General features: G+C 38.0%; 1 protein-coding gene across 5 annotated transcripts in view; it reads right to left on the bottom strand.

Annotated features, from left to right (window-relative positions):
• GK (glycerol kinase) overlaps window positions 1-17291 on the bottom strand; it is a 66377-nt gene that overhangs the window by 16496 nt on the left and 32590 nt on the right. For 3 of the 5 annotated variants that reach the window (XM_061179288.1, XM_061179290.1, XM_061179292.1), the window contains 8 exons: window positions 15796-15933; window positions 13589-13698; window positions 13059-13125; window positions 11907-11924; window positions 10176-10211; window positions 9736-9803; window positions 5316-5358; window positions 4758-4838 (listed from right to left, as the gene is read on the bottom strand). In XM_061179288.1, coding sequence (XP_061035271.1) covers window positions 4758-4838; window positions 5316-5358; window positions 9736-9803; window positions 10176-10211; window positions 11907-11924; window positions 13059-13125; window positions 13589-13698; window positions 15796-15933 — 561 coding nt within the window. The remainder of the gene's footprint in view (window positions 1-4757; window positions 4839-5315; window positions 5359-9735; window positions 9804-10175; window positions 10212-11906; window positions 11925-13058; window positions 13126-13588; window positions 13699-15795; window positions 15934-17291) is intronic. The other 2 variants (XM_061179289.1, XM_061179291.1) reach the window with 1 other exon arrangement.

The raw sequence follows: 17291 nt of genomic DNA, 5'->3' as shown, positions 1-17291 counted from the left end.
AGATTCTAGAAATGAAATTACTGAGTGAGATTAAAAAATGTAATAGATGAGATAAACTGTAGAAGAGACAGAGAAAATAGGCAAAGTAGTGTTCCCATATACTGCTGGTGGTATTTACACATGGTAATGAAAAAGAATGAAACAACAGCTATATCTAACAACACAGATGAATCTCCCGAATAAAATGTTGAGTGAAAGAGGCCAGATCAAAGATTGCATACTGCATTACTCAGTCTCTCTCTTATATCTTTAATATATAAAGTATTAAAAACATGCAAAACTAACTTCCGTGTTTAGGGTTGCACATTTAAGAGTTAGAATTGTAAAGAAAAGTAAGAAAGTGATCATAATAAAAGTCAGGGCAGGGTTAACTTAGGGGAAAGGGAAGAGGATGTGATTGGGAGGGGCACATAGAAGGTTCCTGGTAGTTTTCTGTTTCCTGACCTGGGTGAGGTTACATGGGTCTTCTTTTCATAATAATTTGTTAAGCTGTACATTGATGTTTTATGCATTTTTTTTCTATACATGTGTTACATTTCACAATTAAAACATTTTTGTTTTGTTTGTTTTAAAGAGAGAATTTGGAAATGTAAGGTAGATACTGAGAAACTCACCAGGGATGCAGCACAGAGAAACAAAGAGATTAAAAATATATAAAAGGGCAGTTAAGAGACATGGAGGGTGGGTTGGAAGGTTCCAATATCCGTACAATAGCAATTCCAGAAGAGGATGGAGGTAATGGTAGAGAAGCAATATTTGAAGAGATAATTGCTGAGAATGTTCCAGAACTGAAGACAGACTTGTATCCAAGTACCTAACAGAATAAGTAAAAATAAATCCAAACTCAGGCACATCATAGTACAACTATGGAACATCAATGATAAGGATATAACATTTAAAACTTCCAGATTATCTATCTACAAAGGAACCACTTTTAAATCAGAGCAGCGAAGGTCTCATCTGCATCAAAAAATGGCCAGAAGGGATGCAGATAAAACAACTGAGTTTTATATCCACCCCAGAGAGAGAGAGCAAAATAAAGACAAACCTAAAAAAGAATAGGCTCACCGCCCCAGACTCTATGAACTATGAAAGGCTATCCCTCAGCAAGAAAAAACTGGGGGCGGGGGGACGATATAAAAGGTCTGGGACCAAAGAAACGATACTGGACACAGAAATTGACAAAATATGTCAATTGATATGATTTATGATTGACTGAAAAGAAAACAGTATGAATTATTGAATATTTAAGAAAAAGGGGAAATGAAAATTTTAAACTCAATAACATGATTACGGATGGAGGTTGCAGGGGTAAAGCATTCAAGGTCCTCATCATGGTTGGGTGGTTATTAAAAATACTAAACAATTATAAGCACTCTTAGAAAAATATATAGTTATTATTTTGAAGGTACTACCAAAAAATCCCAAAACAACAACAAAAAATGAGAAATGCGTTATGTTGCTTCCAAATCAGCAGAGGGAGAATGAAAGAAGACTAAAAACTAAGAGGGGTAGTTATAGTTTCAGTTTTCAAAAAGGGTAGAAAGTTACTTTTTGAACACCTCAGATTGCCAAGCCTAACAACAATCTGTCAAATGAAAGAAATGGGTATTAAATATCCGCTCTGTAAGCACTTTACCCAAAAAGGAAGCAGTGTGACCAGGTGGAATTTGCATGAATTCACTGAGAATAAGTTTTTCCCACCTAGCTTTATTCTCTGCACTCTTTTTTGATTTTCTTAATTTTACAAAACGTTTGTTAACTGAAAAGAATTCGGAAAAGAAAAAAGATTCTATCTATTGTTGTTAACATACTAGTGTGTGTGTGTTGTGGCCAAGTTGCTAGGTTAGTAGAAGGGTGTGACATATGGGAGATGCAGTGAAAAGGACACTGGACTTGGTAGACTGGAGCCCTGAATACTCAGATTTACAAGGAAGGAGACGGCACAGTGGAGCAGCCTAGGCATCTAGACTTTGATGCCCAATAACCGGGATTTGCGTCGAGCATTGACTACTTACTAGCTGTCAAGCTATCTTGGCCAAATGACTCCAATTTCACTTGTCTTCTTCATGTATAAAACAAGGGGATAGCAGGGTGTAGCAAAGCCTGTTGTCATCTAATCTACTGCCCCTCTCTGCTTTAAAATTCTATGAAACTGAAAAAAAAATTACATGAATCAAAACGAAATCATAAAGCTTATGTGTTAAGTCTCCAGATGAGACAAAACTGGAAGAGGAACAGTGTGAAGAGTGAAAAAGCATTCAGACTGTGTCAGAACAGGCTGAAATTACTATCCTGAAATTTAACAGGAAGAAACAAAGACCTCAATTTAGATTAACAAAAGATCGTCTGTGCAAATACAAAATGGCATCGACTTGGCTTGATAATAATTCATTTGAAAAAGAGCTAGATATTTTAATATATGCTCCTGGAGCCAGTGATATGATGGGGTTATTAGACTAAATTAATGAACACTCAGGCTAGAGTAGCAGAAACAGTGTTTATGGTCACGGAGGCACAAATCCCACAGTGGGGAATACCTCATTTTATTGTGCTTCACAGGTACTGTGTTTTTTACAAATTGAAGGTTTGTGGTAACCCTGCACAGAGCAAGTCTATTGGTGCCATTTTTCTAACAGCAATTGGTCACTTTGTGTTTCTGTGGCACATTTTGGTAATTCTCACATTTTTTCAAACTTTTATTATTACAGTTGTTTACGGTGATCTGTGATCAGTGATTTTTGGTGTTGCTATTGTAATTGTTTTGGGGTGCCATAAACTGTGCCTATATAAGACAGCGAACTTAATGATAAATGTGTATGTTCTGACTGCTCCACCAAGTGGCCGTTCCCCATCTCTCTCCCTCTCCTCAGGCCTCCCTATTCCCTGAGACAGAACAATAATGAAATTAGGCCAATTAATAACCCTGCACTGGCCTCTAAGTGTTCAAGTGAAAGGAAGAATCACATGTCTCTCACTTTAAATCAAAAGCTAGATAGAAATAATTAAACTTAGTGAGGAAGGAATGTCTAAAGCTGAGATAGGCTGAAAGCTAGGCCTCTTGCCCCAAATGGTTAGCCAAGTTGTGAATGCAAAGGAAAAGTTCCTGAAGTAAATTAAAAGTGCTACTCCAGTGAACACACAAATGATAAAGAAGTGAAATAGCCTTGTTGCTGATATGGAGGAAGTTTGAGTGGTCTGGATAGAAGATCAAACCAGCTACAACGTTCCCTTAAGCCAAAGCCTAATCCAGAGCAAGGCCCTAACTCTCTTTAATTCTATGAAGGCTGAGAGACGTTAGGAAGCTTCAGAAAAAATGTTTGGAACTAGCAGAGGTTGGGTCATGAAGTTTAAGGAAAGAAACTGTCTCTGTAACATAAAAGTACAAGGTAAAGCAGCAAGTACTGATGTAGAGGCCACAGGAAGTAATTCAGAAGATCTAGCCAAGACCATTAATGAAGGTGGCCACACTAAACAACAGATTTTCAATGTAGATGAAACAGCCTTATACTGGAAGAAGATATATCTGAAACTTTCATAGCTAGAGAAGGTAAGTCAATGCCTGGCTTCAAAGCTTCAGAGGACAGGCTGACTCTCTTGTTAGGGGCTAACGCAACTGGTGACTTTTAAGTTGAAGCCAATGCTCGTTTACCATTCTGAAAATCCTAGGGTCCTTAAGAATTATGCTAAATCTACTCTGCCTGTGCTCTATAAATGGAACAAGAAAGCCTGGATGACAGCACATCTGTTCACAACATGATTTATTGAATATTTAAAACCCTCTGTGGAGACCTAATGCTCAGAAGAGGATTCCCTCCAAAATATGACCACTCATTGACAATGCACCTGGTCACACAAGAGCTCTGATGGAGACATACAATGAGACTCGTGTTGTTTTCCTGCCTGCTAACGCAACATACATTCTGTAGCCCATAGATCAAGGAGTAATTTTGAATTTCAAGTCTTATTGTTTAAGAAATACATCTTGTATGGCTAGAGCTGCCATAGACAGTGATTCCTTTGATGGATCTATTCTGGGCAAAGTATACTGAAAACCTACTAGAAAGGATTCACCATTCTAGATGCCATTAAGAACATTTGTGATTCATGGGAAGAGGTCAAAATTACAACATTAACAGGAGTTTAGAAGAAGTTCATTCCAACCCTCATGGATGACTTTGAGCGGTTCAACACTATTTCTAGGAAGTAACTAGAAATAGCAAGAGAACTAGAATTGGAAGTGGGGCCTAAAGATGTGACTGGGGACTTCCCTGGTGGCGCAGTGGTTGAGAATTCACCTGCCAGTGCAGGGGACATGGGTTTGATCCCTGGTCCGGGAAGATCCCACATGCCACGGAGCAACTAAGCCCGTGCGCCACAACTACTGAGCCCATGTGCCACAACTACTGAGCCCGTGCGCCACAACTACTGAGCCCGTGTGCCACAACTACTGAAGCCCGCGCACCCAGAGCCCATGCTCCGCAACAAGAGAAGCCACCGCAATGAGAAGCCCGCGCACCACAACAAAGAGTAGCCCTCGCTCACTGCAACCAGAGAAAGCCTGTGCACAGCAACGAAGACCTGATGCAGCCAAAAATAAATAAATAAATAATAAAAATAAAGATGTGACTGAATTGTTGCAATGTCGTTATAAAATTGTAACAGATGAGTTGCTTCTCATTCTTACAGACAATACTGTGGTTTTCATTAGCTTTGAACGTTTGTCACATTATCTATACTGAATGAAATGTACTTACTTCTAACGCATAATACACTGGTTTGTCTCTGCCGAGTTTGTAAGCCACTGTGGTCAGAAGGCCATGTTCAGAAAATACACACTATAGGAAAGAGAAAAAGATTTCATTAGTCAGGAAAACAAAGAGATAGCATTAGAATATTTTTAAAGCAAAAATGATCTAGTTACAACATAATTCAATAAATATAACAATTTAGAAAATAGATCTTAAAAGTCAAAATTACCGGTATTAAGAACAGTACACTTAAACAGTACAAAAGTTTATCCCTCGTTCCAAATTAGATCTGCATTAAGAATCTGACAAGGTCCTAGTGTAGATATCCCACTAACACAATTAAAAACACACATATAAAATTCAAAGAACCTAAAATGGTTCTTACAAGAACCATTCAAATGTAGTGATTTTCATCATTTTTTACTGAGCTCTAAATTAAACCCTGATAAAAATTAAATAAAAGCTCCTGACTCAAAAGTAACTTAATAGCAAATTATGCTCAAGTATTATTTATATGAAGTTAAAGAAGACTTTCACTAATCTTTTAATTTGAAAAAAACCAACCTTACGGCCTGTATTACACAGTAAGAAACAGCCTGTTCCATACCTATAGTTGGGGGAAGAATGAACAGTAGGACAATTTTATTAAAAGTAAATGATGAAACATTAATAATACAAAACTAACATTTAACTTAGAACAATAAAAGTAATTTATATTAAAGTTTTAGAAAAGTTCTAAAAGCTAACAAACATCACAGACTCTTTGGAATAATGTTTTAAAGAACAGTCTAGAAGAAAATGTACTTAGTGCAATCCTAATGGAAAAATGCAAGTATAGTATTTGGCACTTAGTCACAGCCCAGGGCCATGTTTATAAAATAGCACTGAGTTACAATAAATCCTAAATTCTGTCACACTTACATTGCTACTAATCCCCATGGGGTGAAGCATCATGACTAACAGGCATTCAGCAATGGGGCGGGCCAGCCTAGCTCCATCATTAGCACAGTCATAAACTTCCTGGCATGGAGAGGGGGTAGGTCCAGGGTATAGGAAAGTGTAGGTGGACTTTGGGAAAAGGAGGGGCCCAGAGGGAAAAGCTATTGCTGGTCTACTTTCCCCATTCTCTGCGCAGGACAGGGCGTTCTACCAACACTGGTGGGAGAGTCATAGCCAGCACGTAACACAGCTGCCGTGGAAGAACTGAATTTATTTTGTGACAGCCTTATCAGCAAAAGCTTCCGACTCTGCAACAAATCTGGTGCTTGGGCATGAGTGAGTGGTTTTGACTTGTGCCAGGCAGATAAGCAGCCCAAAGTGATATCAGTAAGGGTCACATGGCAACGGTTTTCAAATGAGTTGGCTGTGACTATCATCCTTGGCTCTCCACAGCTGTCCTGCCCTGTTTGGGATTCCCTCCCCACGGGCCTTGCTGCTGTGCCCTGCGACGTTCATTAGGGTAGGTGGGAGGAGGGGGAGCGCTCAGCCTAGGGGTGGGCAGCGGGACCTCAGCAGATGCTGCTACCAGTCGGTGCTAAGCCAACAGACCCCCTCAGCTGTGTTTGTCCTGTGGAGCAAATAGAAAGCCAGGGCAATTTTTTCTGATAAACATTTTTCCAGGCACCACTGTTGTGAATAAGAATCAGCCCAAGACCGCCTATCTCTTCTGCTTGATTGTCGGCCTGCATGGGATTCATGAATATCTAAGTTTTCAAAGACACCAGTCAAATAACACTAGGTACGGGTAAGAATATATTTACGAATTCGAACACATAAATCGCTACACCTTTTTACTTCTGTGACGCTGAAAAAGCTATATATTTTAAGTCAATCTCCTTTAATAAATATTCGTAAAAATGGAAGTTAACTTTCTGTTCCACACTATTTAAAGGAGAAATCTGTACTGATTTAGTCCCCATATAAACACTCTGTATACTGAATGGTAGTGTACAAGTCTTAAAGTATGAAATTGACGCAGAGGCTCAAGGTACTTAATAAAAGTGAATTCTTAAGTTTGTATATACTTGGTAAGTAATTAATGAGCATTATCAACATATGAAGAGACCTCCTTGCTACATTTAGGCCACAGCTTTCAAAACAGTGTACAGGCAATTATTTTCCTCTTAAATTTTATTATTTTTTTCTTCCCAGTCATCAAACATATATGGGGTTTTCAGCATTTACATGGTCTACCAATCCTTCCTCAAACATCCCAGAAAGACGTCTGACTTTTCTAAGCTCTGGAAAGGTAAAGGCTGTTTGCTATCCTCCACGGAGAAGTGGGCCAAACAAAGATGGCACACAGCGGGAGCGTGAGTGGCCCTGGCCGAAGCTGTGAAAGAGGCAGAAGGACTCCTCTATGACACTTAGGGCCTCTGGGGGGAGGAGGCACTTAAAACACAAACTTAACTTAAAAACACAAACAAAATTCCCCAAACTTGGCATGATCCTGTTTACCTCACGAACTACGTACTTCACTTCCCGTTCCTGAATAGTTGCCTTTTTGCAAAGCACGTTCTGTCTTGCTGTCTCTATTCTCTACCTACCCATATCTCTTTTGACCACTTGCAACCTGGCTTCCATCTTGAGCATTCTACTAAAACTTCATTCTTAGAGGTCACCACTGAAGACCTGATTTCTATGTACAATGGTCTGTTCTCATTCTCAGCCTCCATGACCTATTTGTACTATTTTGCACTGCTGACCAAGCCCCTCTCTTAAACAGCTCTACACTGGATCTCCACTTTAATGACTAACTACATTCTATTTGTCTGAATTCTACATCCCTTCATCTCTTCCTTCTTCTAAATATCTCCTCTACCTATATACTTTTTCTTGGTAATTTTATCTATTCTTACTGCTTCAAAAATCACCTCTAAATATGGGTAATTCAAAATCCCTTACTTTTATGCTGAATTCATTCCCCATTACCGTATGTGTGTAATGTACAGTCTACCAGTACTGCCAACGTGTCCCAAACAGAAATTCTTCTACTTGGACCCATTCCCTACTTTGGCTGAATCTAACCACTGGGCCCAGGGGACTAGACTCCATACCCGCTTCCTGTCTCTTGTCCCTCTGTAGCGCCATGGACATCCACCCACGCCTCCCTCAGCCCTCATCCTTCTTAGCCCTTGTCCTTGTTACTGAGATGCCATGGTGGCCTCCTCCGTGTCCTCTTTGCCTCTAGTCTCTCCCCACTTTAACCCAGGACTGCCATATCATTAATGAACAGCTCCAGTCATCTCTGAACACCAGCCCACAAACCTTCAGAAGTGTCCCACTGCCTTCACGAAAAAAATCCTCAGTCTCAAGTTTAGGGTTTCACACAGCCACCCTAGCCTTATTTTCCCACAACCACTTCCCTACCCAAATGTTCTCCACATTCTCTAAATGAAGTCTTCCATTTCCCTGTTTGCATCTTGGTTCAGTGTTCCATGCGTTCACCAATATTGTTCAGTCTTCAAAACATCTCATTACTAACAATCTTTTGTGATTTTTCTCCCCTCCCTTTGAAACCCAACAGCAGTACTTCCAAGTTTGTTACGGCACATAAGTTCTGATTTATAATATGATGAACTGTATATTTGTGTCCTTTCCCCTCAGGGAGAGAAACATGAGCCCAAAGATCTTACAATTTGCTATTATTCCCCTCTGCCAACCTGCAATGGCTGCAGAGGTACTCAGCAAGCCCTCCCTAACTTAAATTCATCACTTCGGGACTTGGCTGATAATGCTTAAGGGGGAGGGGAGTATAAAGAGAGGGAAAATCTGGCAACTTTATTGGGCGCCTCCCATGTGCTCTGTAGTGTTAGGTACTTGACAAAGAGAGATAGCATCTGATTTACTAGCATTAGGGTGTCTGGCAGAGGACGAAAGAAGGGGGCGGAGGGGACAGCTTACTTTTCTCTCATTTCTATCGTTTCTCTGACTCCTGACTCAGCTACATGGGACCCAGAATTCAAAGAATATGTTTCCAGATGCACGCTGACTCAAACACTCCTTGATGGTAACCTCAGGATACCATGACCTGCAAAGAATTTTCCCATCTTCCCTCCCAAAAAAACTCTCACACAAATAATGTCACACTTTTGCATGACCCTACCAGAGTACAAGAACACTTAATCTAAAGCGTAAAGACATTCTATTATTGACAAAAGAAGAACGTAACCACTGAAGTTAACATTAATGAGAGAATTAGAAAATCCTCGAGAGAAAAACACTTAAACGTAGATAGTCTCCTGCCAGGCCTATGGAACGCTTCCACACGGAGGACAGTACAGTACAGTACAGAGGTAAAGCACCCCGGCTAAACTGAATCAGCTGGATCTGGGTGCAAAGACTGCTGCGCTCACTTACTAGCTTAACCTCTCTGAGAATCTTTCTCATCTTAAAGTGGGAGTAATCTTATCATTCTTAAATATGGGGCTTGTCACGGACTGCATGTATGAGTAGCAAGAAGATGAGATTAGGAGAAAAATGCACCAAATCTCTGCTTCCGTCATTCCTTCTGCTTCTTGTCGAAGGAGAAACTCCAGATGACGGGGAGAAAGCACAGTGCCAGGGAAATAACATTGAAAATCCCACAAAAATATGACTTTATAATTAGTGAGAAAGTCTAGGGCAGGAACACCATGTTGAAAGTTGGAAGTGGAAGCTCGGAGTCTTAACCGCTGGACCGCCAGGGAAGTCCTGAGGCAAGAATACTTTAAACCAACATTTAGTTTCTGGATGGAAAAGGTACTGAATTTTATAAATTACGGTTTTCACAAGCCTCATCAGTTTGTTTACATATGGCATAGTGAATTCTATGTGAAGGAGATGAAGAAAAACAAATGGCGAAAAGTATATATATCTGTACTGGAACTCTTAAGCTATTAATTTTCAGCCTGGATGAACTTCAAAAGCATTTCCTCATTCAAAACACCAAAGGGAAAAACAAACAAAACACCACTGGTTTTCAGGTCTGTTTCTTAAAACTCACGTGTTTTTGGCTTGTCCATCCTGGAAGCACATTTGTCCCACCAATGCGGCAGATTGGTCCCCCAAACACTGAAAGTATACATGACAATAAAGAACACTGACTAAGACGATATTGTTCATTTACTTTCTAGGAGAGCCATAAGATTTATTTTCCCCTCTTTATTTATGAAGGAATGAATTGTCTTATGTTCTTTGCATTGCCTCCATTTGGCCATTTTCCCATGTGTTAACACTCCAAACAGGTACAGGAAGGGAGAGTTAGAATTAATTTATTCAAAAAAATATCTCAATAGCCTACACTGTGTCACAGTGAAACAAGAATTAGCCAATTCTGCTGCTCTTACTTATTTTCCATAGTTAAGGAAGGAGGAAGATTGATTAAGGAAAGCCATAACATGGAAGGGGGCGGGTAGCAGGGAGATGTTTGGTGATGAAACTTACCCCAGATATTGGTACACCTTCCAAGGCCCCAGCTTTCTAATAAAATTTTAAAAAAGGATTATGAATAATCACACATTTGGCTCTACTAACATAACTGCAACAGGAATGAACACGAATAGCAACATTCCAGAGCATGTGGGCAGACAAGACAAAGCAAGTGTTTCAACTACATGAGTGGTTCAGAGAGAGAGATACTAGAAATATTCCTGGAATGACAAGAAGAGACACGGACGTGAAACACTGGACTGAGAGTCAGGAGACGTGGGTTCTACTCCTGGTTAGTTAGTTAGTCACTGAGCAGGCCGCTGAAACTTCTCTATGCCTCAATTTATTTATCTACAAAATGGGCCTGGGCTTATACGCATGCCAAAGGCCATTAGCTCTTTGCTATTATTGTTGTTACTAAGAAAAGACTAACACATCCTTTAAAATGAACATATAAATAGCTATTAAACCAGCATGGAACATGTTTGCTTTGGAAGGCTGTATTTTACCAACTGTTCTTCCTACCCAAACTGCTCTGAAGATAAGTAAGAAACAAGAGAGGGTTCAGGTATTGGGTATTATTTGTTCATAGCCAACATCGTTCTTCAAGTTTTGATAAGCAAGAGTTAATTTATGCCATGAATAGTGGTTTTGACTTTGATCAAGTATGGCCAGCATTCTAGGGAAAAAAATGAGATTTAAGTGACTGTCTGTGGACTTTACCAAACTTAATTGTGAAAAAAAACCACAAACAACTTACACTAATACAAAGCAATTCGTACTGATATTAAGGAATTAGGGGAAAGGAATATGATCCCTGAAGTACCTGTGATGTATTAGGAAGAGCACCAAACTAAAGCTTTTGCCCTACCCCTCAGTCTGCCATTTGTAAGCCCATCTCCTGGCCTCTGGGAGCTCCGGGTTCCCTACCTGTGACAGTGAGGGTAAGAACAGAAGCCACCTCACATGGCTATGATAAGGAAATAATAGCATGTGTGTGGAAACCCTTTACAAAATAAAAAATACCCTCTAGCTAGTGGATAAAATTTTATTTCTTTCATGCTTTTGGGTTAATCCAAGACCTGTCTTTTATTTACTGTATATATTCTTAGAAAATCTGAACCTGGATAATAAGTGAAGGGCTGAAAGTGAATCAGGAAACCTACAGACTAGACATCTTAATGTATTTAAATATTGAAAGAAGTCTTTGCTTATACTATTGAAGTTATTATCAAACTACCAGCAGAATCTACTATGTGCAGTCAGGCACGGAAAGCGCTCTTTTTTCTTCACAGGGAGGGGGGTCTCTGGAGGATTCCTGGGAATATCCTCTGGTGAAGCATGCAGAAAAAGTGACAGTGCATTTCCAACTAACTGGTCTGAAAGGTTGGGCAAGATATCATTTAAGATAGATGTTTAGGACATCTAAAAACTACACCTAATTTCCCTATTGCGCTAAAGCCCAAAGCACATCACAACTGTACTTTGTAATAGGGACCATCAGAATTTCTCATTCCAGAAAACTACCTTAGTCTTCCTTAGCCTTATGGAAGACTTAAAAATAAATAAGATTACATTTTAAAAATACCTAAAGCTTGACTAGAGCTTATAATAATTTGGAGGGTCATGGAAGGTTCTAGATTAATCTGCTTAGTAAATGGACTTCTGCTTATCTAAAACTAAATGGAAATGCACTGTATCTTTTCCAAATGAATGGGTAGCATAATTGGTGGGCAACCTACTCACCAGACTATGAGAGATTTTCTATAGTCAGCAAGGGGAGAGAGGGGGACACAAGCATAATATTTTAAATGCAAGAGAAAGCTAGGCCAGTTAAATGTTTTTTTAACCATCCTCTGAAACTGTTTCTCAAGAATAGTTTTTTTTTTCTCTGACTCAAGTCAATTTATAGGTAGCTACGAAATTATCAAAGCACTTTTAAATTGTAGATAAGCAACAACTATGCTTCCCTTAAAAAATTCCATTTTGCCTTAAAGGGCTTTATTATAAATGAAACATTTAAGAATTCTTGCTTAAGGTTTATCCAGAACACTTAGTGTTCTACTCTATTATTATTATTATTAAGTCTATAAGTAGAGTTTCTAATGTTTTTCATGAAATGTCAAAACATTATTTTTTGGCAATTAATCTAAGACTTTTCTTAATCTTTACCATAAATTCTAGTTTTTTGAGCTTAAACACCAGTTCAAATGCTCCTAGAGGTTTTCATCCCTGATGTGCAATCAGAGATACTCAGTGATGCTAAGTGCACTTTTTGCTTAGACTACTTTTTCTGTGGGTTTCAATGAAAGCAACAGTAAAAATGTCCATGATGAAAACCAGTTTAATCAGCAATCACAAATCAGAACAGACTCTTTGCTTTCAGTTTCTTTGCTAAAGTTTTGCTCAGGCTGACAAAGAATCTAATATGAGACATGGTTTGGCCATTAAAGGAGATTCAACAGGAAAAAGAACACCACTAAAATGTGAAGAGACCTTCCCATAAATAAAAAGCAGGCATCACAACTACTAAACAGTTATTTGGATTAAAAGAATAAACTGGCTCAAACATTCCCTTACCATCCTCTGTAGTTAGATTATCTCATTAATACTTTAAAATACTCAAAGAAAAGCCAATAAAGTTTATAATAGATAAAGTTTTTATATACAGTTTTATATAAAGTTTATATAAAGTATAAACTGGTAAGAAGGACTCAAGAATTTTAAGTTATAGAACTATTTAAACAATACTAAATTCTTATTTTACATACTGCCAACATTCACAAAATGTACAGGTCTCAAAATATAAAACGTAACACAATTGACTTTTGAATTCTGAATAGTAAAGCCTTTTTTAAGATAAAAATTATTATTATTATTATTATTATTTTTTTTTACCATTAGGCCGTAGATCTCAGAAGAACTCCGGACATTTGGAAGAATTTTCATTGGAATTTCAAAAAATCTAAAAAACAATAAGATTGGGTATATAAAACTATTTTAAATAAACATCTAGAAACATTTATATGAATTTAAAGGCATGTAACCAACAATTAAAAATGAATGTATTTGAGTGTACAATTAAATAGTAACAAATAAATAAGCCAGCAGTATGCTTGGGTATTTAACACTCTAACTTTATACAAACAAATCAATACAAAATAAAAAGCACACAAAAACCAAAGTACTCTTATAGAGGAACCTAATTTTCCCTGAAAAATAATCAAGACAATTACTTAATTTGGCCTATTTATTATATATGCAATAACAGTCTGTTTTAAAAGAATATACAACATACACTTGTATATTGTAGTTGAAATATCAACAGTTAAAGTTTGGTGCTCCACTGACATCTGAAAATAGTAAGATTTAGGTTATAAATAGGCAACACACTTGGAAAACTATTCTTAGGGCAAAACACAACTCACTCGCAGAGCTCTTTATCCCATTCCAAAGAATGGATGTTGAAAAGCATCGTCCTGCTTGCATTTGTTACATCTGTACAATGGACACCTCCACTGGCTCCTCCTGTCAAGCTCTGGAAAGAATGAAAAGGACATGTTAAATCTGTACTTATTTGCAATTTAATTTACACTTTGTCAAGAGCCATAATCAGTTGCAGAGCACATAAGGCAGGAGAATGGAACATTTCAATTACTTAATTTTTTAATTTTCAGCAGTGTCCAACAGAAATATAATGTAATTGAACCACACTGAGCCACATATGTACTTGAATATTTTCTAGTACCTACATTTAAAAAATATAAAGAAGCAGGTGAAATTAATAATACTATATATTTTATTTAATCCAATATATCCAAAATATCCTTTCAATATAAAAAATTATTACTGAGACGTTTTACCTTCTACTTTTTGTACTAACTCTTTGAAATACAGTGTATATTTTACACTCATGCACATCTCAATTCAGACCCGCCACATTTCAAGTGCTCAATAGCCATATGTGGCAAAGTGGCTACCATACTGGACAGCAGTTCTAGCTAATTGATGGTTAAAGAAAAAATTCAGTTTTTGTTTTCATCCTCTTATCTTTGGAAGATGCAGAGTCTTATTAAATTTGGCAAAGTAAAATACATTGAAATGCCTGCCTCTTAGGATCTTACTGAACCCTGTGTTGCTGTTGCTGTTCTTGTTGCGTGCGTGCGTGCGTGTGTGTGTGTGTGTGTGTGTGCGTGCGTCCATGTTCTGGAATAACAATTCTCATTGGGCTGTGCCTGCAGTGACCCAAGCACATATCCTGAAAGCAGAGTTTTAAACTCTCTAATGTTAATACCCTTGTACCTGAACTGCAAGGACTGCTGCTTCCTTTTATGTAGAAGCAATGAGAAGTAAGAAAGGAACAAAAGTGGAGAAACGGCAACATGCAGGGGGTGCAGCCAAATGTGCTCCCTCAAGTCTCCTGCAGCCCACAGTTCCACATCTTGTCTTAGTCTGGCTCCAGGCAATTGTGAGAATTATTGTCAGAATTATTTCGACTGTGACCGACACATACGAAAACTGCCGGCCATGAGCACAACGCACAGCGTGCCCTGGCCAAGCACAGGGAGGGATGGAGAAGGCGCCACTTCCTGATAGGGGCTTTGAAAGATCTGCTCTGTGGATCTGGCAAGTGAGAATAGGGGCAGCGTTCCCTTGAAGCTCCCCTGAGTGTTGGAAAAGATAATCACATACTTAGAGAAGTGTTTACAAATGAAATTATATGTCTGGCATTTGCTTTAAAATTATCCATGGGGAGAAAGAGTGAGCACAGTCGAAACGAGTTTGGCCACAGCTGATTATTGTAGCTGACTCATTGTTCTAGAGGTTCATGACACTATTCCCTCCGCTTTTTGGGTGTATTTGAAAATGCCCTTAATAAAAATAACAGAGAAAGAGAGAGAGAGAGAGAGGAGAGAGAACGAACATGTACTTTTAAGATATATAGATATCTGGGAAATGTTTGTTTCTACTCATCCACGTTCAGCTTAGGCAAAAAGATTATATATTAGAAATTTCCACTATGATTTTTCATATTGTGACTTAAGTAAAAGTCAGCTGTGTGATGTTGAAAGCAAATGTTCAAACGTAGCCTAGGTGTTTTATCATGTTAAATAGTAGAAAATAGAAGAAATAAATACATTTCTTCTAAGAAATGGCTAGTGGAAAAGAAGTACAGTTGACCCTTGAGCAACACAGATTTGAATTGTGCAGGTGCACTTATACGTGGATTTTAAAAATAAATAATACAGTACTACATGATCCGCAGATACAGACAGCCAACTATCCACGGCGGGTCCTAGAACCACGCCCCTGCACATAGCAAGGGACTGTATGATAGGCAGCAGATAAAGGCTACTTAAATTTACTAATTGCTAATTACCTAAATTAGTTATTCTAAAGGTAATAGACACGAGATGTGGTTTTGGTAATCATCCTCCATTTTTGCTGAAATAAGGCAAGAAAAAATCAAGAAGCAGCAGGCAAAAATGCCTCTCAAATGGAGGCTGAACTGTTCTGCTGTTTCTTGAATGGCTTTTCTTAATGATGCTGCCAACTAAAAAGTTTGAAACTCTTTGTAGAAAAAAGATAGGCATTTAAAAAATTTTCTCCACACACACATGATATTTAAACATACCCAAATAAGCCATGAATCAACGGTCCCAAAAAGAGCTCTATCTTCTTCAACTGCCTTTTGAACTTTTCTCACATTGTCAAGGAGCCAACGAAGTTTCACTGCACTGAAATAAGTGCTAAGTGGAAGGCCTGTCTTGGACTAAAAACAGTTATGAAATTCAGCCAGGAAATTAAATTCATAACAGCTTAAAATAAAACACCAAATCAAAAAACTCAACAAATCACAAAATATTCAATGGCCCTAAAGGCAATCCTACAGTATTATGGATAAAAATACTTTTCCTATCTCATGGCACAGGAAAGCATGTTCATGAACAAAGATCAGAGTGGTATGTTTGCAGTTCAAAGAGCATCCACGTACCAAGGTTAAGAGAAAATTAAATGACACATGCCCTGAAATCTAGATAGTTGAAACATAGATGTTAACTTTTGTGATGAGTTAGGATTATATACAGAAGCTAGCCCAAAACTCTGCTTTTTATTTTATATTCCATGAAAGTGATATTTAAACTATTGAAAATCAGAGAGTACATCAATTCATAAACTAATGACCACAACCAGAAGATTGTTTTAAAACATATAAGCCTTAACAATATATTTATGTGTGTAAAAAATCTAATAAATACATATTCAACACACATATTCAAATAACATAAAATTGGTGGAGAATAAAGTAGAGCTCAAAGACACGCCAGATTAAAGCAACACAAAGTTGTTCTATTTAAGAAAGTAGTTGCCAGTCAAAATATAATGTTGTATACATGAAACTTACATGATGTTACAAACCAGCGTTACCTCAATGAACTAAAAAAAAATAGTATATATATATATAAAAGAAAGTAGTTGCCTAAATTCAGCAAATAGATTGAACAAAGGGAGGGTGAACTGAATAAAGGTTAAAGGGTAAAAACGAAACATGGGCTTATCAATCTTCCTTGAGAATGGATCAGGTCCAATTCATTTTTCTTAGTATATTAAACACTATGTAAGGGCTGGTGAAAGTGGTTAAGAAAATACATACATCAAAATAATGCAACTATCTTCCCCTTCTTGATCCCTATTCTCATTTATCACCCAACTACAGAGAGTGATCCCTTTTCCTTCTCATCTCCCATGGATATGTTTAGTAAAAAAAGCTCAAACCAAAGGATATAACACTTTAATGCAACCTTGTAAGTTAAGAATCTTAACTCACAGTTTTCTAGCTTTCCTAGAAAAAAAAGATCAATGCTCAAAAATAATAAAAGGAAATAATATATGGGAATATGCTTCTTTGATTTGAAGGACCAAGGGTCATCCCACAAACCAAATAGTGAGGTAGCATATAAACATCTCATTTTCATGATTTAAGCAGAAGGTGTAAAAGTTGCCTAAAATGGCTTTGGAGAGAAAAACATGCACCCCTTGAAGCAAAGTGCAGCTGGAGGTAGGCGTGAAGGCTGGGCAGGTTGACCAAGAGAACAGAATAGGAAATGGGTGAGGGTATACTCAGGACAA

The sequence above is a fragment of the Eubalaena glacialis genome, chromosome X, assembly GCF_028564815.1.
Source record: "Eubalaena glacialis isolate mEubGla1 chromosome X, mEubGla1.1.hap2.+ XY, whole genome shotgun sequence".
NCBI classification, from domain to species: domain Eukaryota; kingdom Metazoa; phylum Chordata; class Mammalia; order Artiodactyla; family Balaenidae; genus Eubalaena; species Eubalaena glacialis.
The sequence above is the reverse complement of the archived record's forward strand: the minus strand, read 5'-3'. Positions and strand labels throughout refer to the sequence as shown.